At 42.4% G+C, this 27,316-nt stretch overlaps 1 protein-coding gene across 1 annotated transcript; it reads left to right on the top strand.

The window, feature by feature from the left end:
* Positions 1 to 749: 749 nt before the first annotated feature.
* On the top strand, positions 750 to 25,428 carry LOC106607770 (E3 ubiquitin-protein ligase RNF217). The gene is given in 7 exon segments (XM_014205109.2): positions 750 to 1,868; positions 1,870 to 2,056; positions 18,258 to 18,479; positions 18,834 to 18,998; positions 19,946 to 20,147; positions 21,360 to 21,431; positions 24,380 to 25,428. Coding segments are annotated over 7 exon segments (1,650 nt in total). The 5' UTR covers positions 750 to 1,143; the 3' UTR covers positions 24,457 to 25,428.
* Positions 25,429 to 27,316: the final 1,888 nt, after the last annotated feature.

Raw genomic sequence — 27,316 nt, 5'->3', positions numbered from 1 at the left:
AGTCATTTTACTACCAACCTAGCATATCCACATGTTTACAGTTGGCTTCTTAAATACAATATTAGCTCTATGTGTGAAAGTTGTTTGTCTTAGCTGAATGTCTCCCTCTCTGTACTGTATGTTAATCATGCATATATAAAACGCACCCCCAAGGGTCCATTTAGCGTTGGAAAAATCGACTAATTTGACCACAGGGTTGATTCAGCACGTGTCCATTAGCCCTGGTGGCCTAATATGAAGGTAATTTAGCCCCGAAACCCTTCTGAAGAAAACTGTACAGTCTGCACATATGCTTGTCTTATTATTATTTTTACGTTTTCTATATTGATTTGCAAACCAGATTTCCTCTGTCGCAGTTACATATCCTAAATGCAAATTCCCCAGTTGTGATGTTGTATTATAGACTATACTACCCTCTTCTGTTGACTGTTGATGTTGTCAGTGTGCCACTGGACGACAAATGCATTGCTGATGATTATTTCATTGGCAAATACATAAATGGAATAAATATATTCAGTTGTGAAATGAAATGCCATCACTTTCCGATTTTGAATTGTTTTATTGAAAGTGTCTAGTAGCCTGAATTGGCAAGTGTCATGGTAGAATGGTAGAAGGTATTTTAATCTGACCAAATATGGATATTATAATTGGAATACCGTAATGTTCTCCAACTCTTGAGGTATTCCTCAATTTGTGGAATCAAAATGTTGTCCTTTATGACTTCTTGCATCAGGTGCGTCCATAGATTGATTAGGTGCGCCCTTTGTGCACAATTGCGTATAAATGACAGATCATACGGTGCCAGATTGTTTCTACCTTGGTTGGAGGTAGCCTGTCGCTGGGCAGACAAGGATCCCCCAGACTGCACTATCAAAGTAACATAAAACCAAAACGTAATAGGTGGATAAGTATGACACCTTCTTGCTTATTTTACATTGACAAATGCGCTGCTGTTTGCCACAGCCAAAGAGCTGGATGGTTGGATGAAGTCAAACAGCTACCACGTTACGGATTTATTTTCTCCCACACGCAGACCCGGAAGCAGAAATACAGACTTGGGCTTTGTTTTGTTTTGTTAGTATCTGGACTGGAGTTGGAGGGGAAGCGACAACGTGTGCATAGTCTGGGAGTTCTACCTTGGGAATGGAAGATGAACACATTTCTCTCAATGTTTACAAGTGTAAAATGCCTAGTTTTGTCAGCAGTTATGACGAAGAGACAGTCTGCAATCCATCAGAAGTGTTTGATAAAGTTGAGACATCAAGCACAGATTTGATTCAAGATGCCAGGAAAACAAAGATCCGAACACAAGACGGGGTATCGGAGACGCACAAGCACAGACCTGAGAGAACGGGTTGTAAAGAACATGTTGAAGGATACAGTTTCAGAAAACCGACTGCAGTGGATATTTTGAGGAATTTCGGGACGACGAGATCCCCTCCGAATTTCAATAACAATTCAGCAGATGACCAAACAGATCCAGGGGATGCCGTGGTAGAAATTGTTTTAAATGAACGAATTGATTGTGTGGACCTTGAAAAGTCAAGTGGTAATGAAACGAAGGGTGGAAAAGAGCAAGTCGCAGATCACACAGAGGGATTAACGTCATCCGATTTGGATGAAGTTGATGTAACAGATTCTGACGAAATTTGTGAAAGTAGCAGGGCCGACGACGATTTCGTACAGTTGAAGGAACATGTTTACTGTACTGTATACTGTATTGCAAACGATAACTACAGGAAACCGGCTGACAATACCGGAGAACACCAATATAATGGGGCGATAACTCCGTCAACGTCAAACGTCGCCACAGAGCCATCCACGGATTTGCAGCAGCAGAGCGATATAGAAATAGGCCACCCCTCTGCCCCCGGAGCCATACACCCTATCGAACCTGATTGATCCTAGAACTCTGAACAACTTTTACAACGGGGATTACAATGTATCAATTGTCTTGACCTGTCGCATCTGTCTGGAAGACAAGCACATAAAGCCGCTACATTGTTGCAAGAAGGCTGTCTGCGAGGAATGCCTGAAGAGATACATCAGTTCACAGGTATAAACCTGGCATCACAATTCACTGAAGGCTGTTTCCAGCATCACATGTTTTCTATGTCAAGCATTCTGGATAAAGTGTGTGTGTGTGTGTGTGTGTGTGTGTGTGTGTGTGTGTGTGTGTTACGCTCAATAGACACAGGGTACATCCGCAACCCTTTTGATTTGAACGAAACCTTCCATACATAGTTGCCCATTGTAGAAGTGCTAAGAGAAAGGTATTTTTTTGGACTTGAATGCGAAAAACATTCAAGAGATAAGGTGCTCAAAGTTGACCCATTTTGCATACCCCACTATACCATGAGACATCCATGTCTTCAGCACTGGAAAAGATCAACGGTTGAGATTGATATCATTTAAAGGCTTAGTGTTGTCAACATTTTATACTTTTTGGAAAGAAACGTATTTTTATATACTTTTTTTTTTTTACCTTTTAATGTAATCTAAAATCTAATGTTATCTAAAAACGTATAAACGGCGATTTGTTTTCTTCATATTTGTCTATATTGTAGCTTAGACCCTATTTTACATAATCTAAGGTTTTTGTGTTGTTCCCGCCATTGCTTGAGACACAACATGCACTTGAGTACACGGTGGGTGTCATGTTTTGGCTGATAAATATACCAAAATAGTAAGAAAATAGACATTTCAACATTCAAATTGTACCACAAAGATGGTTGGAGTTCCACACATCAGATAATGTTGATTTGAAGGGGAATATCTGTTGTTTTAAATTATACTGTCAATCCTCCATAGGAAACCTATTGAAATCACACACCATATAGCCCAGGGGTTGTTGGCTAGAGCGCGGTTGCCAAGACCAGAATAGGCACATTTGCTATGTAACGCAACAGTTGTTGTGAAAAAACTATTTCTAGAGTTGAAAATGCGATAGAAACACATTGAACTTGACATTTTTATTCGGTACGTGAAAACTGAAGGGAAGCATTACCTTTTATGTGCGCTACGTCATCACGCACTGCTTTTTATCTGCATAAAGTCTGGTAGGAACACACCACTGGTGGGAAAAATGCACATATTCTCTTCATGCGGAAATTAGAATATTCCCATGAAAATCTGTCGCCAATTTGATGGAAATGTAGCTAGTGACACAGAAAAAGATAGGGCCTATACATATGCAAACGAGGCCTAGCTGTTGTGATTACTGTGGGTTTTCACAACACAAATGTATGTTTACCCTCATTGGGTTTGGGTTCATTTGAGACCCTCCCGAGCTCATTGGCATGTCAATAGCTTATCCAGGTGCAGATGTTGTGTTCTGTAGACATTTGGCTGCCTGTGTCGTACTGCATACCCAATGGGAGCGTTGGTCCATGTGCTCAGACTAGTTACCACGAGGAGGAAGACCTGCTGGGGCAGTCAGCTGGGAGAGTACTGGGGTCTAGTATTACACTGTACACCATGTGCTAAACTACCTGAGGTAGACCCAGTCAACATGGACTGTCTCCTGCTGCAGCCTGGAAGAGAGACAAGCAATTGGGATTTAGGCTAGTATAGTGATAAATTAACAGGTTTAACAAGTTCCCATCTTAGTGTTAGGCCTATGTGTCAGTATTTTGCTGGACTGCTTGGGGAGAAGGGATGGAAGGAATATCCCATTGTGTTGTAACTGTGTTGCCTCAGCCATTGTTTTCCTTGTTTAGGGAAGCCATGTGCTTCCTGCTTGCTGAACCTACTGGCTCCTCATGTAAGGAACAATCTGCAACAACTCTGTGCTGTGGAATTCAACAGGATAACTAGGCCCAACTCTGTGCTACTGAGTGTAAAGTGAAGGGATATGTTAGGTATTCCCCAGAGAATGTATCCGTGTCCCTGTCTATCCTTGAATAAAGTGTGGGATGACTGTGATATGGTATACAAAGTTTCTATGGACGGCTAACACAGATAAACAGTGTGTGATGTCCGTGAGCGGTTTGCACAGATATGGAGAATGTAGAAAAACAAGTAAAGAAATTGACAAAAGATATTGCAACATCAGTGAAGGCACTGACTGACTGCCTGCACAAATTGGATTTGTTGGCGGAGTGTTGTGGGTGTACTGTCTATCCTCGCGGCTGATAGCAGCGGAGGTAGGGGTGGAGATTGTAATGTGTGGCTGTAATTGATAGCCTAATCCAGCGGTTCCCCAGCGTGTTTTCGCAACCCCACCATGTTAAAACATTTTTTTTATGTGATCAACGGCCAATGTTGACTTTTTTTAATTGTGGCTATGAGAGTCTATTACAAATCAGTCGGACAGTACTTTTGACATTATTTCAAAGTAAGGTTTGAAGTGACTAAAATGTATCACAAAGTTATTGGGAAGTTCAGAAGATAATCAGGCAATAATGTTGTATGATCTTCTGTGTAGAAAATATGTTCATTTTCCACAGTCTGATTTAGTGCCTGCCCACTGGGCAAAGACTTCATTTCAACCCCCAAAATCTGTGATGACGTTGAACCAATGTGCAAAAACTGATTGGATTTGTAAAAAGTCATTAGCGTAGCCCAAATTTGAACATAGATCCAATGACATGGTGACATTTGTTGTTGATTTCACATTGAATTTGTTAGTTGACAACTCAACCAAATGCATACAAAAAAATTCACAAACGCAACATGTAACAATTTCCACAATTTTACTAACTTACAGTTCATATACGGAAATCAGTAAATCAAAAATACATTCATTACGCCATCGCTTATGGATTTCACATGACAGCCATGGGTGGGCCTGGGAGGGCATAGCGAAGCAGAATTAGTTTTTCCCCACAAAAGGGCTGTAATACAGACAGAAATACTCATCGGTTTCATCAGCTGTCTGGGTGGTTGGACTCAGACGATCCCGCAGGGTAAAAAAACGGATGTGGAGGTTCTGGGCTGGCGTGGTTATGGTTGTGAGGCCGGTTGGACGTACTGCCAAATTCTCTGAAATGACATTGGAGGTGGCTTATATTAGAGAAATTAACATTCAATTCTCTGGGAACTGCTCTGGAGGACATTCCTGCAGTCAGAATGCCGATTGCACACTCTCTCAACACTTTTGACATCTGTGGCATTGTGTTGTGTGACACAACTGCACATTTTAGAGTAGCCTTTGATTGTCCCCAGAACAAGGTGCACCTGTGTAATGATCATGCTGTTGATTCAGCTTCTTGATATGCCACACCTGTCAGGTTGATGGATTATCTTGGCAAAGGAGAAATGCTCTCTAAAAGGGATGTAAATCAATTTGTGCGCACAATATGAGGGAAATATGTTTTTGTGCATATGGAAAATAATATCTGGGATCTTTTATTTCAGCTCATGAAGTAAGGGATCTACATTTTGCATTTATATTTTTGTTCAGTGTAAATCAAAACTACATGTTGAGCTGGGTGATCTTGTCCTCTCTCTTCTAATGGGTCCTGTGCTTGTTGGCATTGTAGAGGGAAACAGGAGACAGGAACACGTTCCAGAGTGTCTTATCTTTCAGTAATAGGGTCATAATATTTTGTAGCTTCAACCGTTCAAAAGATAGAGCCTCATTTGTAGGAAGAAAGCAGACCTCTAGCGGCGACTGGAGGTTACTGACCTAACCCTGGTTCTATGAACAAAATGTGATTATTATTATTATTTATTTTTTCAGGATTTCAAATCAGGTGTCCCCACATGTGGCCGCGACCCCTAGCTTGGAAAACGCTGGCCTAATCACAGAGCTCTGTCCCTGTAGCACCTAATGAAATCCCGTTGCTCTTCCACGAGAGGCTGTGTGCTGCTGTGTGTTCTCTCTGAAGACAATGTCAGTTGGCCACCAAGACGGATCTTGTTATTGTCATCTTGTAGCATCAGATTGCAGACTGTTCCTTGACTCAAATCCAATTTAGTCCTTGACTCATCAAGGTCAGGATAGGGACTGATACAGCACAAGGGCATTTCCATGTAAAGGACCCATGAGCGCCAACATATGAAGTTCATAGGAGCATATCAAATTGGGTGTCAAATGAAAGCTGAGAGTCTATATTTTTGGGAAATGAAGGCGTTGATACATTTTTCAACCATTTTCCGTAAGAAAATGTCTGCATAATAAAGACTTCGATTTTTTTTGATAAACAGAAGGAAAAGGGGTCTTAGAAAACATCTACCAGAAAAAGTCTTAAAAGGTATCAGAATTACATCAAAACACAATAATGTTGACGTAAAGAACCTACCAACTAATATCAACACTTATATTTGGTTTTGGAGAAATTGTTTACCTTCTGTAAGTTTAAGAAATGTTGCCTTGTGCCTTGAATTCCGTTACCAAAAGCCCACAAATGTTTGCCTTGTAATTTCAGAAAATGTTCATAATACAGTACATCTGCACTAATAGTGGGATGATAGTGTTTCACAGTATTACTTACCCGCAAGTGTTGTGATTAGCTGTGATATTCTCCTATTGATTTCTCCTGCTGGAGCGGCATCTGTTGTCAAAATGGGAAAGCTGTTTTAACTTTGTGGTTATCTGGTGGAAATCGGGTAAAACAGCCAATGTAGAAATGTCCTAGTTGAAAAAAGTATACACTGTTCGTTCAGTTTTTGTGTATGTGAGAAAGCAAACACTTAATATTGTAAGGAATACCTTCTAAATCTCTGTGAAATATATTTTCAATAACAAGGCTCAAGCACGAGTCTCCGCCATGTTACGGGGAAATGGGATGCAATGTTACGGGGGAGATTTGTTTTTGATGCAACCTAGTGCTATTGCAATTCACCTAGCTTCCACATACTGTAGGGGAGAAATTCTAGGTGTAGCGCTTTTAAGATATTTTCTAATTTCTCTCCCTCATGAGGAGGGAGGATAATGAAGTTCACAGAAGTAAAAAGTAATAGTAGACCTACCAATTAGTTATAGTGAATTTACTGCTATCAAATGTGTTTATGAATTATTAAGAGATTAAAACTCGTGTTTCTGTTACCAAAACGGTAACAGAAAAACTGCAACTAAATTGGCTACAATGGGGAAATTATAATAGTCACAAACCACAGTGGGGTCACCTACTTCTGTTGTCCCTTCCACTTGCATACTGTTATGTTCAGCTCATAACTGTTTTCTTTATCTTGTCTGGTGGTCAAACCAAGAGTCTTAGTCTGGACAACCCCTCTCGATCTCTCTCTCTGCCTTTCTCTGAACCTACCATAGACGTATGTTTCACAAGTTTGGACAGTACAATACATTACTGAGTACAGTACAGTGAGTAGAACACAGTAGTACAGTCAAGTACATGAAGGAAAAGTACAGTAGAGAACACAGTAGAGAACACTGTTGAGAACACTACTGAACTATACTGTACTGTGCTTTGCTCTGCTGTGCTGTAGTGTACTGCACTGTACTCTACTGTGCTTTGCTGTGCTGTGATGTCCAAACTTGTGATACATGAGGAGAATAACGTTCATATGTGTTTCTGTGTGGTACAGATCAGGGACCCATGATGTAATTCCGTTACCATAATTCTGTTATCGGGTGTAAAACCATTTCACTTGCTGTGGTTCAATAATCAAAATACACTGCTCAAAAAAATAAAGGGAACACTAAAATAACACATCCTAGATCTGAATGAATGAAATATCTTATTAAATACTTTTTTCTTTACGTAGTTGAATGTGCTGACAACAAAATCACACAAAAATAATCAATGGAAATCCAATTTATCAACCCATGGAGGTCTGGATTTGGATTCACGCTCAGTAGTGTGTGTGGCCTCCACGTGCCTGTATGACCTCCCTACAATGCCTGGGCATGCTCCTGATGAGGTGGCGGATGGTCTCCTGAGGGATCTCCTCCCAGACCTGGACTAAAGCATCCGCCAACTCCTGGACAGTGTGTGGTGCAACGTGGCGTTGGTGGATGGAGCGAGACATGATGTCCCAGATGTGTTCAATTGGATTCAGGTCTGGGGAACGGGCGGGCCAGTCCATAGCATCAATGCCTTCCTCTTGCAGGAACTGCTGACACACTCCAGCCACATGAGGTCTAGCATTGTCTTGCATTAGGAGGAACCCAGGGCCAACCGCACCAGCATATGGTCTCACAAGGGGTCTGAGGATCTCATCTCGGTACCTAATGGCAGTCAGGCTATCTCTGGCGAGCACATGGAGGGCTGTGCGGCCCCCCCAAAAGAAATGCCACCCCACACCATGACTGACCCACCGCCAAATCGGTCATGCTGGAGGATGTTGCAGGCAGCAGAACGTTCTCCACAGCGTCTCCAGACTCTGTCACGTCTGTCACATGTGCTCAGTGTGAACCTGCTTTCGTCTGTGAAGAGCACAGGGCGCCAGTGGCGAATTTGCCAATCTTGATGTTCTCTGGCAAATGCCAAACGTCCTGCACGGTGTTGGGCTGTAAGCACAACCCCCGCCTGTGGACGTCGGGCCCTCATACCACCCTCATGGAGTCTGTTTCTGACCGTTGGAGCAGACACATGCACATTTGTGGCCTGCTGGAGGTCATTTTGCAGGGCTCTGGCAGTGCTCCTCCTGCTCCTCCTTGCACAAAGGCGGAGGTAGCGGTCCTGCTGCTGGGTTGTTGCCCTCCTACGGCCTCCTCCACGTCTCCTGATGTACTGGCCTGTCTCCTGGTAGCGCCTCCATGTTCTGGACACTACGCTGACAGACACAGCAAACCTTCTTGCCACAGCTCGCATTGATGTGCTATCCTGGATGAGCTGCACTACCTGAGCCACTTGTGTGGGTTGTAGACTCCGTCTCATGCTACCACTAGAGTGAAAGCACTGCCAGAATTCAAAAGTGACCAAAACATCAGCCAGGAAGCATAGGAACTGAGAAGTGGTCTGTGGTCACCACCTGCAGAACCAGTCCTTTATTGGGGGTGTCTTGCTAATTGCCTATAATTTCCACCTGTTGTCTATTCCATTTGCACAACAGCATGTGAAATTTATTGTCAATCAGTGTTGCTTCCTAAGTGGACAGTTTGATTTCACAGAAGTGTGATTGACTTGGAGTTACATTGTGTTGTTTAAGTGTTCCCTTTATTTTTATGAGCAGTGTATATTTTGTTCAAACTCAAGGTGCTCCAGTATGTCATAGCTGACACCGAATTCTTTCTGCAGACGTCTTTGAATCTTAATTCGGGGAAGATATTTACAGTACCTTCTTGACTTTTTTCACATTTTGTTGTGTTACAGGCTGAATTTTAAAATGGATTAAATTGAGATGTTGTGTCATTGGCCTAGTACACACAATATCCTACAATGTCAAAGTGGAATTATGTTTTAGAAATTTCTACTAATTAATTAAAAGTGAAAAGCTGAATTGTCTTGGGTCAATAAGTATTCAACCCCTTTGTTATGGCAAGGAAGTTCAGGACAAAGAATTTCATCAACAAGTCACATAATAAGTTGCATGGACTCACTTTGTGTGCAATAATAGTGTTTAACATGATTTTTGAATTACTACCTTTTCTTTGTACCCCACACATGTTATTATCTGTAAGGTCCCTCAGTCAAGCAGTGAATTGCAGACACAGTTTCAACCGCAAAGACCAGGGAGTTTTTCCACTGACTCGCAAAGAAAGGCACTTATTGGTAGATGGGTAAAAATACTAGAAAGCAGACAATGCATATCCCTTTGAGCATGATGAGGTTATTAATTACACTTTGGATGGTGTATCAATACACCCAGTCACTAGAAAGATACAGGCGTCCTTCCTAACTCAGTTGCCGGAGAGGAAGGAAACTGCTCATGGATTTCACCATGAAGCCAATGGTGACTTTAAAACAGCTGTGAGAGGAGAACACTGAGGATGGATCAACAACATACTCCACAATACTAATACTAACCTAAATGACAGAGTGAAAGGAAGGATGCCTGTACAGAATAAAAAATATTCCAAAACGTGCATCCTGTATGCGATAAGGCTCTAAAGTAAAACTAAATAAATGATGTCCTGAATACAAAGTGTTACGTTTGGGGCAAATCCAACACAACACATTACTGAGTACCACTCTTCATATTTTCATGCATGGTGGTGGCTGCATCATGTTATGGGTATGCTTGTCATCGACAAGGACTAGGGAGCTTTTTTGGATAAAAATAAATGGAATAGAGCTAAGCACAGGCCAAATCCTAGAGGAAAACCTGGTTCAGTCTACTTTCCAAATGACACTGGGAGACATTCACCTTTCAGCAGGACAATAACCTAAAACAAAAGGCCAAATATATAGTGGAGTTGCATACCAAGACAACATTGAATGTTCCTGAGTTGCTTACTTACAGTTTTGACTTAAATCGGCTTGAAAATCTATGGCAAGAAAATTGCTGTTTAGCAATGATCAACAACCAACTTGACAGAGCTTGAAGATTAAACAAATAATAATAATGCACAAATATTGTACAATCCAGGTGTGCAAAACTCTTGGAGACTTACCCAGAAAGACTCACAGGTGTAACCGCTGCCGAAGGTGATTCTAACATGTATTGAGTCAGGGGTGTGAATACTTATGTAAATTAGTTATCTCTGTATTTCATTTTCAATACATTTGCAAAAATGTATCAAAACATGTTTTCACTTTGTCATTATGGGATATTGTGTGTAGATGGATGAGAAAAAAAGTAATTAATTTTGAATTCTGGCTGTAATTCAACAAAATGTGGAACAAGTCAAGGGGTATGAATACTTTCTAAAGGCACTGTAACAGAGTTTTTGGAAAATGTGGTCACATAAAAACCTTAGAGATTTTACAGTAATTCCGTTACTAGAGTTTACATCTGCACAGTTCTTCCACAAAATTAGCTTTTGTACATTTTTCAGTGGAAATTGTTAAATGTAGTCCATGTGCATGGAGTTCTATGGTTTGTTAAACATAGAAATTAATGTTTTTTTGTTTGGCATACATTTTAAGTGAAAACAAAACTTGAGTCAAAGCGGAATTCCGTTACCGTGGAATTCCTCCATGTTCACATGGGCTTCTTTAGGGATGAATTGGCAAATTCAATTGTTTCCAGGCTGTAATGAGCAGGCTGAGGGTTTCAGGGGCAGCAGCACAGTCATCCTGTCCAACCATAGTTTATGTGGTTTGCTGCTGCTACTGCTTGCTCATAGTGATGTTATTATGCTGTAAAAGCTGTATAATTCAAAATGTGCCCAATTGATTAGGCACTGTATGGACATTGTTGTGTCTAATGGATGTAATTGGGGAATGACAGGGCCCTTTGTTCTACTGTTAGGGTTTGTCTTGTGTTCTTTGGCTTGGCTTTTGCAGTTATGAATCTGCTAGTGCTAACCTGTAAAACCTGTCTGTTGAAATGGTTCTCCTGCGTCAAACAAAGTGTAATGTCTGTTACAGTACATTAACACGTTAAACACAGTTACGTCAACTGCTTGCTTCATAAAGTGGCAGTGTCTGTCGTGCCTAATGCATTTCAGTGCATTAAACCTTGATTTAGAGGATTTGCTGTTGGCTCTCTTAGGCTCAAATGCTCTCAGACTTGTGCACTGGTTTCTAAGCGTTTCCAGTGACCTGTATACAGTACATTCTATGCCTCAAAGAGTTTTAGGCATTCCTTGCTTTGTGTGAGTTCTATGGATCCTATGAACTCTAAGCACAGTTTAGGCCCAGTTGCTCTCCAAAACTTGTCCAATGATTGGTCAAAGTTTTCTGTCTCAACTGATGTGGGCTTGAAGTACACGGCTACCCACTCTTGACTCCTACTGTGTCTTTTCTTCTCCTTTTGGAGGCGTTCTGAAGGCTGCTTTTCCTGCAATGATTAAAACTGCCATTGCTTTTAATGTCTGTATTCGTATTCCTGTTAGGGTGACGTCTGGTCTGATGATAAAAGCCTGTATGTCTTATAGTCTGATTTTAATAGGCTGTGTGAGGGGCCTCCCAAGTGGCGCGGTGGTCTAAGGCACTGCATCGCAGTGCTAGCTGTGCCACTAGAGTTTCCGGGTTCGAGTCCAGACCGGGAGACCCATGGGGCGGCGCACAATTGGCTCAGTGTCATCCTCGTTAGGGGAGGGTTTGGCTGGCACCGTGCATTAGCGGTCTGGGCGCAGTGTGCGCTGACACGGTCGCCAGGTGTACTGTGTTTCCTCTGACACATTGGTGCGGCTGGCTTCTGGGTTAAGCGGGCATTGTGTCAAGAAGCAGTGCGACTTGGTTGGGTCGTGTTTCGGAGGACGCACGGCTCTCGACCTTCACCTCTTCCGAGTCCGTATGGGAGTTGCAGCGATGAGACAAGACTGTAACTACCAATTGGATACCACAAAATTGCTCTCAATTCATGTGATGCTGCCAGATCAAAGGGATGGAAACACAAATAGTTCAATCTCCTCACCAAGCCTAATTTAAATGGCTAATTCTTCATATAATAGAGCCACAAGCGTATTCTTAGTTCATCCTTGCTTTCTGAGCCCTGTCACAGCCGAGCCATGTATTGTCTACCTCCGACTCGTTTTTTTTCTCCCCTTTTGGTTGATTACAACATATTATTACTTCCTATTTCCTTTGATTAAGGGGCTCGTTATTATTGGCTCGCCATCTTTATACTGTAGAGGAAACTCCTATCAGGCTTAGTCTGTCTAATTGTGTTAAATAAAGATGCCTCAATGACTCTCAATGAGAAGAGGCTGATAAGTAGTTGTGTGCCGGTCAGTCTTTGACGATTGCAATGTTCTGACCTTCTGCCAGGATCCAGGAAGGACGTTATCCTGCCCTCTAGATCCGGTGTGATGCCACGTGTCTCAATCCTGTCCCTCACACTGGCTCAGAGTCGTTACATACATGAGCTTGGCATACCACTGGTTTGTCATCCCTGTCAGAGAATATGAAGACTTTCCTCTCAGTACATATCAAAGTATTGCAGATGCTGCAAGACACATTGTTATTCGCTTGTCTTTTTTGCATGCTTACGTAATAGTATCCCTAACATCTTATTATGGCAAACACGGACAGTATAACTCTGGTAGGGGACGTGACTGATTCACCAAAGCTCTGTGTGTGTGTGTGTGTGTGTGTGTGTGTGTGTGTGTGTGTGTGTGTGTGTGTGTGTGTGTGTGTGTGTGTGTGTGTGTGTGTGTGTGTGTGTGTGTGTGTGAAAAAAGAGACCTCAAGCCCACATAGGCCCGGGGGGTTGCCTGAGGACAGAAGCCTAATAAAGTTAATCTGCACCTCTGGTCATTAGTGAAATCAGGGCTAAAATTAGGCCTAATAAAGGGATGAAAACGCACTCCCGGAGATCGCTCATTAATATCTCTGCGAGGATGTGGTGGACTACAGTTTCTCCTCTGCTCACATGTGTTTGGCTCTGAAGCAGCAGGGCAGTCATACTAGGCTCCCGAGTGGCGCAGCGGTCTAAGGCACTGCATCTCAGTGCTAGAGGCATCACTACAGACCCTGGTTTGATACACTTAGGTTGGAGTCATTAAAACTATTTTTTCAACCACTCCACAAATTTCTTGTTAACAAACTATAGTTTTGGCAAGTCGGTTAGGATATCTACTTTGTGCATGACATAAGTAATTTTTCCAACAATTGTTTACAGACAGATTATTTCACTTATAATTCACTGTATCACAATTCCAGTGGGTCAGAAGTTTACATACACTAAGTTGACTGTGCCTTTAAACAGCTTGGAAAATTCCAGAAAATGTCATGCTTTAGAGGCTTCTGATAGGCTAATTGACATAATTTGAGTCAATTGGAGGTGTACCTGTGGATTTATTTCAAGGCCTAACTTCAAACTCAGTGCCTCTTTGCTTGACATCATGGGTAAGTCAAAAGAAATCTGCCAAGACCTCAGAAAAATAATTGTAGACCTCCACAAGTCTGGTTCATCCTTGGGAGCAATTTCCAAACGCCTGAAGGTACCACGTTTATCGGTACAAACAATAGTATGCAAGTATAAACACTATGGGACCACGCAGCCATCATACTGCTCAGGAAGGAGACACCTTCTGTCTCCTAGAGATGAATGTACTTTGGTGCGAAAAGTACAAATCAATCCCAGAACAACAACAAAGGACCTTGTGAAGATGCTGGAGGAAACAGGTACACAAGTATCTATATCCACAGTAAAACTAGTCCTATATTGACATAACCTAAAAGGCCACTCAGCAAGGAAGAAGCCACTGCTACAAACCCGCCATAAAAAAGCCAGACTAAGGTTTGCAATTGCACATGGGGACAAAGATTGTACTTTTGGAGAAATGTCCTCTGGTCTGATGAAACAAAAATAGAACTGTTTGGCCATAATGACCATCGTTATGATTGGAGGAAAAAGGGGGAGGCTTGCATGCTGAAGAACACCATCCCAACCGTGAAGCACGGGGTTGTGGGGGTGCTTTGTTGCAGTAGGACTGGTGCACTTCACAAAATAAATTGCATCATAAGGTAGGAAAATTATGTGGATAAATTGAAGCAACATCTCAAGACATCAGTCAGGAAGTTAAAGCTTGGTCGCAAATGGGTCTTCCAAATGGACAACGACCCCAAGCATACTTCCAGATTTGTGGCAAAATGGCTTAAGGACAACAAAGTCAAGGTATTGGAGTGGCCATAACAAAGCCCTGACCTCAATCCCATAGAAAATTTGTGGGCAGAACTGGAAAAGCGTGTGCGAGCAAGGAGGCCTACAAACCTGACTCAATTACACCAGCTCTGTCAGGAGGAATGGGTCAAAATTCCCCAACTTATTGTGGGAAGCTTGTGGAAGGCTACCCGAAATGTTTGACTCAAGTTAAACAATTTTAAAGGCAATGCTACCAAATACTAATTGAGTGTATGTAAACTTCTGACCCACTGGGAATGTGATGAAAGAAATAAAAGCTGAAATAAATCATTCTCTACTATTATTCTGACATTTCACATTCTTAAAATAACGTGGTGATCACAACGGACCTAAGACAGTGAATTTTTACAAGGATTAAATGTCAGGAATTGTGAAACTGAGTTCAACTGTATATGAAGAATTAGCCATTTAAATTAGGCTTTTTAAAATACAGCGTTAGGTTAGGGTTTGGCCGGGGTAGGCCGTCATTGTAAATAAGAATTTGTTCTTAATTGACTTGCCTAGTTAAATAAAATAAAAAATAAAAAACAGCACTAGACCACTAATGGTATGCCCTGGTGAAATCCAGGGGCACACTGCTCTTGGAGGGGAAGGGAGATGTTATAGGCCTATATCTTTTTCACACCTTGCCACTGCTCTAGTGTCCCTGCCGTGTTGGCTGACAGGGTCACTGTCCTGTGGCCTGGTTGATGGGTGTAGAGTTGGGCTCCATGGTCGCCCAGGGGACACCTTCACATCCTCGTCACTGTGCACTACCTTCACAGGTGGCAACTCTCTTACTGACTGTCTCATCTCATCAGCGTCACAGCCTAGCTCGTCCTAAGCCTGTGACCTTGTCTGTGCAGGTTTAGCCAATAGCTGGGACTTCCCAATGCAAGTCACAACACAAACTTCCCACATATTCCTTTTCCTTCCTTTTTATTTAAACACACAGTAGTTATTAGTGATGGGGGGGAAAATATTGATACAGTCACATTTTGCAATATTATTTTTCAACGGTATTATATAAACTTTGGCTCAAGGTATTGATTTGTAAAACAAAAACTGCTACTGTAGGTAGCGTTAGCTAGCGCTAGTCGGTGAAAACTCCAGTATTTTCTATCCTATAGCTCGTTCTCCATCTTGTTTTTTTAAATAGTGAGCCAACATGTTTTCAGAACTTTTATTTCCATGACAATCGTAGTATCGAATCACAATACATATTGTATCGGCACCTAAGTATCATTATCATATCGTATCGTGAGGTAATTCTCAGCCCTAGTAGATACGTATATCATGCTGGTGCCCATACAGGGTTAGTTACAATAGGCCAGACATATTATTAGAGGAACCAAGTCTGTAATGAATAAATACACTTATTACATTTTTAGCTAATACAGGTTATTTTGTCCAGACCAGTCAGCTGGACTGAAGTCAAATGGAGGTCCCCACTCCACAGGAGTTGGCAGACTTCATAGTTCTGGGAAAGAACAGTGTATTATTGATATCCCACTGTTTCACCAGATTATCATCTCAGTTGCACTGTGACTCCTCTTTCTTGGAGAGTTTTCGATCAGCTATCTCTAAAGAACAGTCTGTGTTTTGTTCTCACTTTAGGCCTACCTAGTTCTGATCATCAACCTCTCATGTGAGCTCATTGGGCAACAATGGCTGAGCTGCTGCTGCAGTGCACTGAGCAACCCCAGAGCAGAACAGAGTAGACAGCCTGGCCCTGAGGAACTGAGCTGAGTGCAGGGCCAGTAACGGGCCAGAGGCCAGACTGTCATAGTGTTAGGAGCCTGCTCAGTCTGCTGGGCATTACCCCAGAAGTATGCTGCGTCACTCTCTAGTCCAGGGGTAGGCAACTAAATTCAGCCGTGGCACGGTTTGTGTCAGAACAGATGGTCGGAACATAATTATAATAATTTGTACACTGCAAATTGACCACAAATAAGGCCAAAAAGAGATTTGAAAATAACAATATTTTCATAACTTGATTACATTGAGATATGATCATATATTTCTATTTTTTTATTTGTAGGAATACTTGGGAACAGATTTCCAAAATTAAACACATTTTAGCTGAATTCCTGGTGATTTTACAGTGTATTTTGACAAACATAAAAAAAAAAACAATCTGATATATTTTTTTAACTTAAAACTCGTGTGTCAGTTTTGGCCCACCTGTTGCTGACCCCTGCTCTAGCGTCTGCTTCGTCTACTGTATGGACATGTACTACGGGCCTAGCCAACAGAGGATTAGTTAGATCAGAGCAGCAGTACTGTGTACTAACCCTCTGGGAGGCCTGGGACTGGCCTGCCCTCCTGTCTGCACCATGCCTTAGGTGGTAGTGGGGTGGAGGCTAAGACTCTCACTGAGACCTTTTACTAGGTCCTTCTTCCTCTGTTGTTTTCCACAGTTGTAGTAGTAGGTCACTACTGTTGTTCATGGAAGCCTTCCAGCTTCACCCAGGAAGTCCCAGTCTGACACCACGTCACGTGAACAATGTGGGCGAAATGAGATCTTATTGATGCCAGAGATCTCTCCTCTCTCCCTGCTCTACTCCTGCCTCTGGGAACCAGTGAAGGTCACAGAGCAATGAGAGCATTGAGCCCTCTCTTAAAACCCAGATCCTAAAGAAAGACCCCATTCTCACACACACAGTATTTATATTATAAGGGTATTATGGTAACAATTAACTTTGCCTTATGTCAGTTAGCCTACAGTACCTGCCAGGCCATGTACAATGAGTGTATAAAAACATTAGGAACACCTGCTCTTTCCATGACAGACTGAATCCAGGTAAAAGCTATGATCCCTTATAGATGTCACCTGTTAAATCCACTTTAATCAGTGTAGATGAAGGGAAGGAGACCGATTTTAAAGAATGATTTTGAAGCCTTGAGACAATTGAGACATGGATTGTGTATCATTCAGAGGGTGAATGAATGTAAGTGCCTTTGAACGGGGTATTGTAGTGTTTGCCAGGTACACCGGTTTGAGTGTGTCCAGAACCACAACGCTGCTGGATTTTTCACTCAACAGTTTACCGTGTGTGTCAAGAACAGTCCACCACCAGAAGGACATCCAGCTAACTTGACTCAACATTATTTTATTTTTTATTTTATTTAACTAGGCAAGTCAGTTAAGAACAAATTCTTGTTTTCAATGACGGCCTAGGAACAGTGGGTTAACTGCCTTGTTCAGGGGCAGAACGACAGATTTTTACCTTGTCAGCTCAGGGATTCGATCTTGCGACCTTTCGGTTACTAGTCCATCGCTCTAACCACTAGGCTACCTGCCGACAGATTTTAGGCCAGCATCCATGTGGAACGCTTTCGACACCATGCCCCAAATATTTGAGGCTGTTCTGAGGGCTAAAGGGGATGAAACTCAATATTAGGAAGTTGTTCCTAATGTTTTGTAAACTCAGTATATGTTCTGTATTGCTTTGTCTACCCTTCATCTACATAACACATTACGCAATCCAGTAGCTTCATGTATTGACAATATTTTCTAACTGGATCTACGGCCAATGACGATGTGTTTGCATGTAACGTATGACCACTGTCCATTCGGTAGTTGATCCTAATTTGTCATACAGCATTCTGTAGAGTAGATCATAAACCACGTCTCTCTTCATTGATCTGTGTAATGTCTATGTCTGCCCCAGGTCAGGGTGGGCAGAGCGGACATCGTGTGCCCCATCACGGAGTGCAGTGGTTACCTGGAGGAGAGCCTGGTGGTGTCCCACCTGGGCAGCGAGGAAGTGGCTAAATACAAATACTTCCTGGAGTTGAGCCGGGTCGACTCCAGCACCAAACCCTGTCCCCAGTGCAGCCAGTTCACCTCGCTGAAAGGACGCACCCCCAGCAAGGGAGACCACAAATACAAGGTGAGAGAGAGCGACTATACTGTTCTGAGATCAGATATTATACAGAAGGACTGAGCCCAAGTAAAATGTGAGTACGGGGCCTCTGCTGTTTCTAGTATGAACCCTGATATTAAACAGTAATAATAAGAAAATATCTGAATTACTTATGTCTTTCTGAAGAATGCATATAATCTGACGTTGTAGTACACAATCTGACCTTGTGTACTGCTTTGGGAAACGCTTAGGTTCCTTAAATCGTCGACAAAGTGCATCATTGTGCATAATTAATGATGGAGGCTTTAGTCTGTGCAGACAGGCACATCTATGCACTGTATGCCTTGCATCTCTCCGATCACTTGTCTATGCCCTCTGCAGATCCAGTGCACCAAGTGTCAGTTTGTGTGGTGTTTCAAGTGCCAAGCCCCATGGCACGATGGTCTGAAGTGCCGGGAATACAGGAAGGGGGACAAGCTGCTGCGTCACTGGGCCAGCGTCATCGAGCACGGCCAGAGGAACGCCCAGAAGTGCCCCCGCTGCAAAGTGAGTGACAGGGCCTGGAGAGTTTACAAAAATAGCAAACCTTTCTCCTTGAGGGAGATTTAGGTCGACAGTTTTGCAGCAAAACGATGGTCCTAAAAGTTGTTCACTTGACTAGGAAGGTGGTGTTTAAAGTGAGCAAACACAGCAATTCCTGTATCCCAGCAAAACCTGCTAATTGTGTTTAAAGAAGAGAGGACTGACAGTTCTCCAGCTCTTTATGTCTACATAAGGTTATTAGAGATGTGTTTTTCAGGTGTTCTACAGCCATGACAGTGTCCTCAGTGCATGTTCTCTTTCTCTCTCAGAGCTTCAGACACAAGGTTAGGAAAGAGAGCGACAGAGAGATATTGTTGTTGTCTTTGTCTCCCTAGTCCACTTGTAACGATGGCTAGAAATGAAGCATTCCAGGAAGTCATAAGACTGAGCCCGGGGAAGAATTCAATACTAAATTAGATTTAGTGAGCCACATCAGCTCTTTGTTTCATGAACAGTGATAGGCCTTTTGGAGAGCAACAACAGCGAACACAACACAGGACTGCTGATTCTTTCTAGGTGTTGGGATCCATCACTAATGTGTAGGCTGCGAGCTAGCTGTCTGTCCATGGCAGCACTCTCCTCTCAATGTACTGTCGGTCAGCATGAGTCAGGGAGAGGGGTTGAGTGATGCTCAGATATCAGGACAAAATATTTGGTTATTTTACTTTAAAACAAGCCAAAACACTTTGTCCACCACACAGCTTGAAGTATAGGCTACATCCTGTGTTTTCTATTCTGAAAAGACCTTCGATGAACTAACTGATAATCTTGTAATTGCTACGTATTCTCAGACTTATTCATCTGTGCAGAAGTTAGGATCTCACTTGAAAGGAACAGTGACTTATAAAGGCTTTATAGATGGAGCGTTCATGAAGTCATATGTCGCTCCCCGGTGATGTCACGCTCCCCAGATCCACATCCAGAGGACGGAGGGCTGCGATCACATGAACTGCACCCAGTGCAACACCAACTTCTGCTACCGCTGTGGGGAGAAGTACCGTCACCTGCGATTCTTCGGGGATCACACGTCCAACCTCAGCGTGTTCGGCTGCAAGTACCGCTACCTTCCTGAGAAGCCTCACCTCCGCCGGCTGGTCCGGGGCTCCGTGTGTGGTGAGTCTACCCAGCCTCAGCCCGGGCCCTAGAGGCCCTTAAAGCCTTCATAGAAGGGACACATTGGGATTCACAAAGTTATTAACCATTACCTTTTATGGTTATTATTATTAGGTGATCAAGCAATCAGTAGCCTCTGAAAATCTGGCATATAAAAAACATAGACCTTCTAGTGCTGATTTAAAAAGATGCTCTGATTAGCAATTGTAATTTTTTTGGCCTTATGCCTGACTGCTGAATGTAGTTATGACACTTCCCGTGACTTTCCTCCTTTGTCTCTGTGATCAGACTCAGAGAGATAGATAGGCAGGCGGGGGCGACGAGGAAACTTCAATTACCATGTGGGTGGCCTTTCATCCTCTTAATCAAATCCTGCTGCTTATGAATAATTCACACAATAATGAAGACGATCAAAACTGCGTGTACTATCTTGTTGCTGCTGATATGACTCTTTCATAAACCCGTTTTCGCTATACAATTACTGCCTTGCTAAATGTTTGCATTGTTGTCACGGCTCTGAAGTCAGAACAATACCGGCGTGCTATAGTAGCAACCACAGAGGTTTGCATGACCCTTATCAGCAGAACGTCCTTATCTGAGGTTACGCGTGTCTCTTGTGACCCTGCCTGCGGTCTCTGAATAGTAAACAGCTCTCCTGAGATACGCAGTAGTTCTCTAAGAGGTGTTCTGACTGCAACGCGGTGTCTGTATCCCCAGGGCCTCGGGCAGTGTGGCGTGTAGTGACATGCAGGGCCTCAGCTGTCGCTCCCTGAGTGGGGTTAGCTAAAGTTAGTCAGAGGCCGCAGGTTGCCAGTGGAAACATCTGACACACGGTTGACTGTGGGCTAATGTGGCCTTCAGAGGGGCTCCAACACCCCCTCTACCTTCTATTAAGGCACTGCTCCCACAACTCCCATTCTATTGTTTTGACAGCCTTGACAATGTTTCCCCCATATGCAGGCGCCATACTACAAACGAATATCTTTGTTTTTATTAGGAAGATCCGATCTGTTTTGATTTCAGGTTGTGTGTATTGTAATTGTGCAGGAACCTATTTAACCCATGTTTGATAGCCTGTTGAAAATGTTGATGTGCTGTATACGAAGCTGCTATTCCAAACTCCCCTGTCCTCCCCATGCATTTTCATGTGTGTACTTGTCCTGACCCGTTATGAACATCTGTGTTGTCTCTTCTGTCTCCCTCCAATTCCAGTAAGTAAAGTGGTGGTGGCCCCTGTTGTCATAGTCCTGGTGATGGTGGTTGGAGCATTATCCCTGGTCATAGGTAAGCACTGTTACATCCTGTTCTAATCCTGAAGAAATCTTGACACATTAGATAACCAGTGGGGCTTTAGATATAATCTAGAATGTGTTACTTTCTCTTGGGTCAGGTAGGTACATGTAGTGTGACTCGGCTTGTTCAGTGGCTGTGGTGTGCTGGCGAGGGCCACCTGTGTCTTGGTGTAAACAGATAGAAGTGGCTAAGTGTCTGCTTGTTCAGATAGCTCTGCGACACTGGGCGATGGGGAGGATGACACACTGATATAAAGCTGTTGACAGTCACTTGTTAATCTTGCAAAATTTTAAATGTCGTTTTTTACGTTGGATAAAAGTAATGACTCAAAGCTATATCACACACTGCAGTTGAGGAACAATGGGAAAGTAATTCTACTTTGAAGTTGATAAACTTGTAACCCCACTTTTGAGAAAATGGCCCTTGAATAGTTTTGGTACACCTACTGGAGAACTCTTCTTTGTCTACACCCATTAAGCATTGTTCACACCCTCTTAACCTCTCTAGGGTAGGTGGCACCAAATCGTCCCACCTACGTAACAGCCAGTGTAATCCTGTGGCGCGTTATTCAAAAACCTCAAAAATGCAAAAACTTCAATTTTTCAAACATATGACTATTTTACACCATTTTAAAGACAAGACTCTCGTTAATCTAACCACACTGTCCGATTTCAAAAAGGCTTTACAATGAAAGCAAAACATTAGATTATGTCAGCAGAGTACCCAGCCAGAAATAATCAGACACCCATTTTTCAAGCTAGCATATAATGTCACATAAACCCAAACCACAGCTAAATGCAGCACTAACCTTTGATGATCTTCATCAGATGACAACCCTAGGACATTATGTTATACAATACATGCATGTTTTGTTCAATCAAGTTCATATTTATATAAAAAAACCAGCTTTTTACATTAGCATGTGACTAGCATGTGACTAGCATTCCCACCGAACACTGCCGGTGAATTTACTAAATTACTCACGATAAACGTTCACAAAAAGCATAACAATTATTTAAAGAATTATAGATACAGAACTCCTCTATGCACTCGATGTGTCCGATTTTAAAATAGCTTTTCGGTGAAAGCACATTTTGCAATATTCTCAGTAGATAGCCCGGCATCACAGGGCTAGCTATTTAGACACCCAGCAAGTTTAGCACTCACCAAAGTCAGATTTACTATAAGAAAAATGTTATTACCTTTGCTGTCTTCGTCAGAATGCACTCCCAGGACTTCTACTTCAATAACAAATGTTGGTTTGGTTCAAAATAATCCATAGTTATATCCAAACAGCGGCGTTTTGTTCGTGCGTTCAAGACACTATCCGAAAGGGTAAATAAGGGTGACGAGCATGGCGCAATTTGTGACAAAAAAATTCTAAATATTCCATTACCGTACTTCGAAGCATGTCAACCGCTGTTTAAAATCAATTTTTATGCCATTTTTCTCATAAAAAAGCGATAATATTCCGACCGGGAATCTGCGTTTAGGTAAACAGACGAAAGAAAATAAAGCATAGAGTCGACTCGGGCACGCGCCTAAGCCCATAGTACTCTGATCGGCCACTTGCCAAAAGCGATAATGTGTTTCAGCCAGAGGCTGCCTCGATATCGTTCAGCTTTTTCCCGGGCTCTGAGAGCCTATGGGAGCCGTAGGAAGTGTCACGTTAGAGCAAAGATCCTCAGTCTTCAATAAAAAGAGCCAAGATGAAACACAACTTGTCAGACAGGCCACTTCCTGCACGGAATCTTCTCAGGTTTTGGCCTGCCATTTGAGTTCTGTTATACTCACAGACACCATTCAAACAGTTTTAGAAACTTTAGGGTGTTTTCTATCCAAAGCCAATAATTATATGCATATTCTAGTTACTGGGCAGGAGTAATAACCAGATTAAATCGGGTACGTTTTTTATCCGGCCGTGTCAATACTGCCCCCTAGCCCTAACAGGTTAAGCCTTAGCCCCACCCATCTCTTTAAGGATTCTCATGTGAGGTCACGTGCTAAACAGAGTGAGTAAAGTAGTGTAGTAAACAACCAAAGATTTCAAAAACTCCAGGTAAAAATACACTTTATTGAGTCCTTGGCCTATATCCCAGTCTGACTTTGGTTCAGGTCATGCTGTTCTTCACATTACCGTCTCTGGTAAACACACACTATATAAAATAAAATCTACGTTTATTTGTCACAGGCACATTATACAGAAGGTGTAAATGGTACAGTGAAATGGTTACTTGCATAGTAACAATATCAAAAATAGAAAGTTTCCAGATAAAAAATATTGTACACTGAACAAAAATATAAAATGTAACGTGTTGGTCCCATGTCTCATGAGCTGAAATAAAAGATCCCAGAAATTTTCCATACGCACAAAAAGCATATTTCCCTCAAATGTTGTGCACAAATTAGTTTACATCCTTGTTAGTGAGCATATCTCCTTTGCCAAGATAATCCATCCATCTGACAGGTGTGGCATATCAAGAAGTGGATTAAAGGGAAAGGGGGATACCTAGTCAGTTGTACAACTGAATGCAATGAAATGTGTCTTCCGCATTTAACCCAACTCCTCTGAATCTGAGAGGTGCGGAGGGCTGCCTTAATCGACATCCACGTCTTCGGCGCCCGGGAACAGTGGTTTAACTGCCTTGCTCAGGGGCAGAGCGACAGATTTTTACCTTGTCAGCTTGGGGAACTGATCCAGCTACCTTTCGGGTTACTGTCCCAACGCTCCTACCCGCCAGACTACCTGCCGCCCCTTCACAGCATGATAATTACACAGGTGCACCTTGTGCTGGGGACAATAAAAGGCCACTTCCTTGTGGGAGTTGTCACTTCATTTGCATGCATTAACTGTCAGTCATTTCACTGAGATTACTGCTCACTCTATATATTAACCTGCCTGTTCTCTCCTGCTCTGCTCTGCTCCGCTCTCTCCTCAGGCCTCGTGGCCTTCCCTATCTACTACATCTGTAAGAAGAGACGGAAGCGCACCCAGGGGACAGGCCGCTGGCTCTGAGCTGAGGACCATGACAGTGTGGTCAGGACCCTGCTCCAGAGACGTGGCCCAGCGAGGGGACACAGGGTTGGGGGAGGGGTCCTTCCAACACGCCCCACCAGTTTCCAGCCCCAGCCTGAGAAGAACCATGCTTTAGAGTGGGCTCCTCTCTACTTCATGTCCACCAGAAAACTGTCTGTGGCTCCTCCTCCAGCCTTTGGATCTGAAGGCTCACAGAGCACACAGAGCAGTCTACTACTGTTCCGTCCCACTAGTGACCAGGATTGCTGAGGAGAGGCCGACTGGCAGGCAGGTACAGCCTCTGGTATCAAGAAGCCACTCAATTTCTTTTAGAATGGGTTGAGGTTATTTATTGAATGGTTTTTAGTACTGTTGTTTGGTTAATTGTTTTTTTGTCTGGGCTCATATAGCATGGATAGTGAAACAAAAACACATTGGATAGAATGGGAAAAAGTCACTCAAGATGTGTGGGTGAGTTTATCACCATTCTATTGGTTACGCGTACAGTAGAATGCCTTTTGCAGACCCTGAGAACCTGCAAATTTCAGGGATTGTATTGTGGTGCATACATAGATAGTTACATCACAACAAGCAATTGATTTCTCATTGTTAATGACCAATCCCTAACTGTTTCCTGTAAGTGAGATTCCGGCTCCATTTCATGTGCACACACACATTCAGCCGCTTCCGCCCCTGCCAACCCCAGAGTGCTGTGCCCACACACACACACACACACTGGTATTTGCATCGTCAACGAAATCCATTTAAGTCTTTTTCATTGTAGAAAACAATGGGGGCAGCACTGTTGAAATTACTGCTGTTTGATGCCTAGTAATAATTTATCAATAATCTCATCCATATTTGCAAAGTAGGGTTTTACCCTATCTCTGTTTTACTAAGTGTTCTATTGTCCTAAATGATGCAGACAAATGTGGTCCAATTTAACGAATGGGAAAAGTCTGAGTGTTCACAGACAATAACCGAAAAATGCTTCATGTGCCGCAATATATTTATTTGTTTTGAAAATGTACATTGGATACATTTTCTGCCTCCTTCAATGGTCAACATCAGATGTTTTCTGTGAGAGTAGATCTAAAAACACATTTAAAACATATCTGTGGAAGACGGACCAATGGACAGACAGACCGTAAGAACCATAAATGATAGAGAAGTCATGGTTTTGTTATTTACCTTGAGGAGCCTATTTAAGGAACTCACTTTCAAACTCACTAGATTGCTTGCAACAATCAATTTCCCATAGTCTTCCATTATTTAAATCTAGTTGAAGTGTCGTACATGCTATTTGTATATGAATGTGTCCATGAAGTTCATACTAGTCATGTCAGGGGTTTTTGTTCACATCAAATGTGTGGCTTGTAATCCCGTTGTCTTGACATCATTAATAATTAACTATAGTCCATTCTCCATTTTAATATAAAACACTGATTACAATAGGGAATGTTAATTAAACTTGGTGTATCCTAACACCAAGTCAATTTGTGCACAACATCAGTACAGAAAAAACAGTCATTGTTTGTAACACAGATGACAATCAAGTATCTCCTAGACTTTTTTTAAAAGTGGCCTTTGATGTAAGTACCCTTTTGAAAGCCACATAATAGACCTGGAGCTGTGCCAGGGGAATGGTGGATTTTCTGAATCTTAAAAGGATGTAACTTGGCAACATTGGGCCTGTCCAACACCTTCCCCCCAAATCCCCAACCTTCTCACTGTGGGCGCTGTATTTATCAGACATTCAGCTCTGCATTGATTATTCTTGTATTAATAACACAAGACTATTATGATGATGATGATGATGATGGTAGAGATCGATGAATGCTCGGTCACTACTTACCGTGTGGACTTCAGTTACCACAATGTCAAAGGTCATGGACAGAATTTGAAATCTATTAGGCTTTTGTAATTATTCTCAGGGAACATTCTGTTGCCATTCTCCACGGCTGTCTTTCCCTGCATGCTCCTGTAGCTGCCACTGTGCTACATGATCAAAACCTGTCACACAAATTGTTTGTTTTTACATGGTTTTAAAGACATATCTTACCTGACGCCAGATATGATTTTGACAATTTTTCTCACCAAGTCATCACCTGGATAATACAGTTGAAGTCGGAAGTTTACATACACTTAGGCTGGAGTTATTAAAACTCATTTTTCAACCACTCCACAAATTGCTATACAAACTATAGTTTTGGCAAGTTGGTTAGGACATCTACTTCGTGCATGACACAAGTCATTTTTCCAACAATTGTTAACAGACAGATTATTTCACTTATACTTCACTGTATCACAATTCCAGTGGGTCAGAAGTCTACATACACTAAGTTGACTGTGCCTTTTAACAGCTTGGAAAATTCCAGAAAATGATGTCATGGCTTTACAAGCTTCTGATAGGCTAATTGACATAATTTGAGTCAATTGGAGGTGTACCTGTGGATTTATTTTAAGGCCTAACTTCAAACTCAGTGCCTCTTTGCTTGACATCATGGGAAAGTCAAAAGAAATCAGCCAAGACCTCAGAAAAATAATTGTAGACCTCCGCAAGTCTGGTTCATCCTTAGGAGCAATTTCCAAACGCCTGAAGGTACCACGTTCATCTGTACAAACAATAGTACGCAAATATAAGCACCATGGGACCACACAGCCATCGTAGCGCTCAGGAAGGAGACGCGTTCTGTCTCCTAGAGATGAACGTACTTTGGTGTGAAAAGTGCAAATCAATCCCAGAACAACAGCAAAGGACCTTGTGAAGATGCTGGAGGAAACAGGTACATAAGTATCTATATCCACAGTAAAACAAGTCCTGTATCGACATAACCTGAAAGGCCGTTCTGCAAGGAAG

This window comes from Salmo salar, chromosome ssa06 (genome assembly GCF_905237065.1).
Source record: "Salmo salar chromosome ssa06, Ssal_v3.1, whole genome shotgun sequence".
In the NCBI taxonomy this organism is placed as follows: domain Eukaryota; kingdom Metazoa; phylum Chordata; class Actinopteri; order Salmoniformes; family Salmonidae; genus Salmo; species Salmo salar.
The sequence above is the reverse complement of the archived record's forward strand: the minus strand, read 5'-3'. Positions and strand labels throughout refer to the sequence as shown.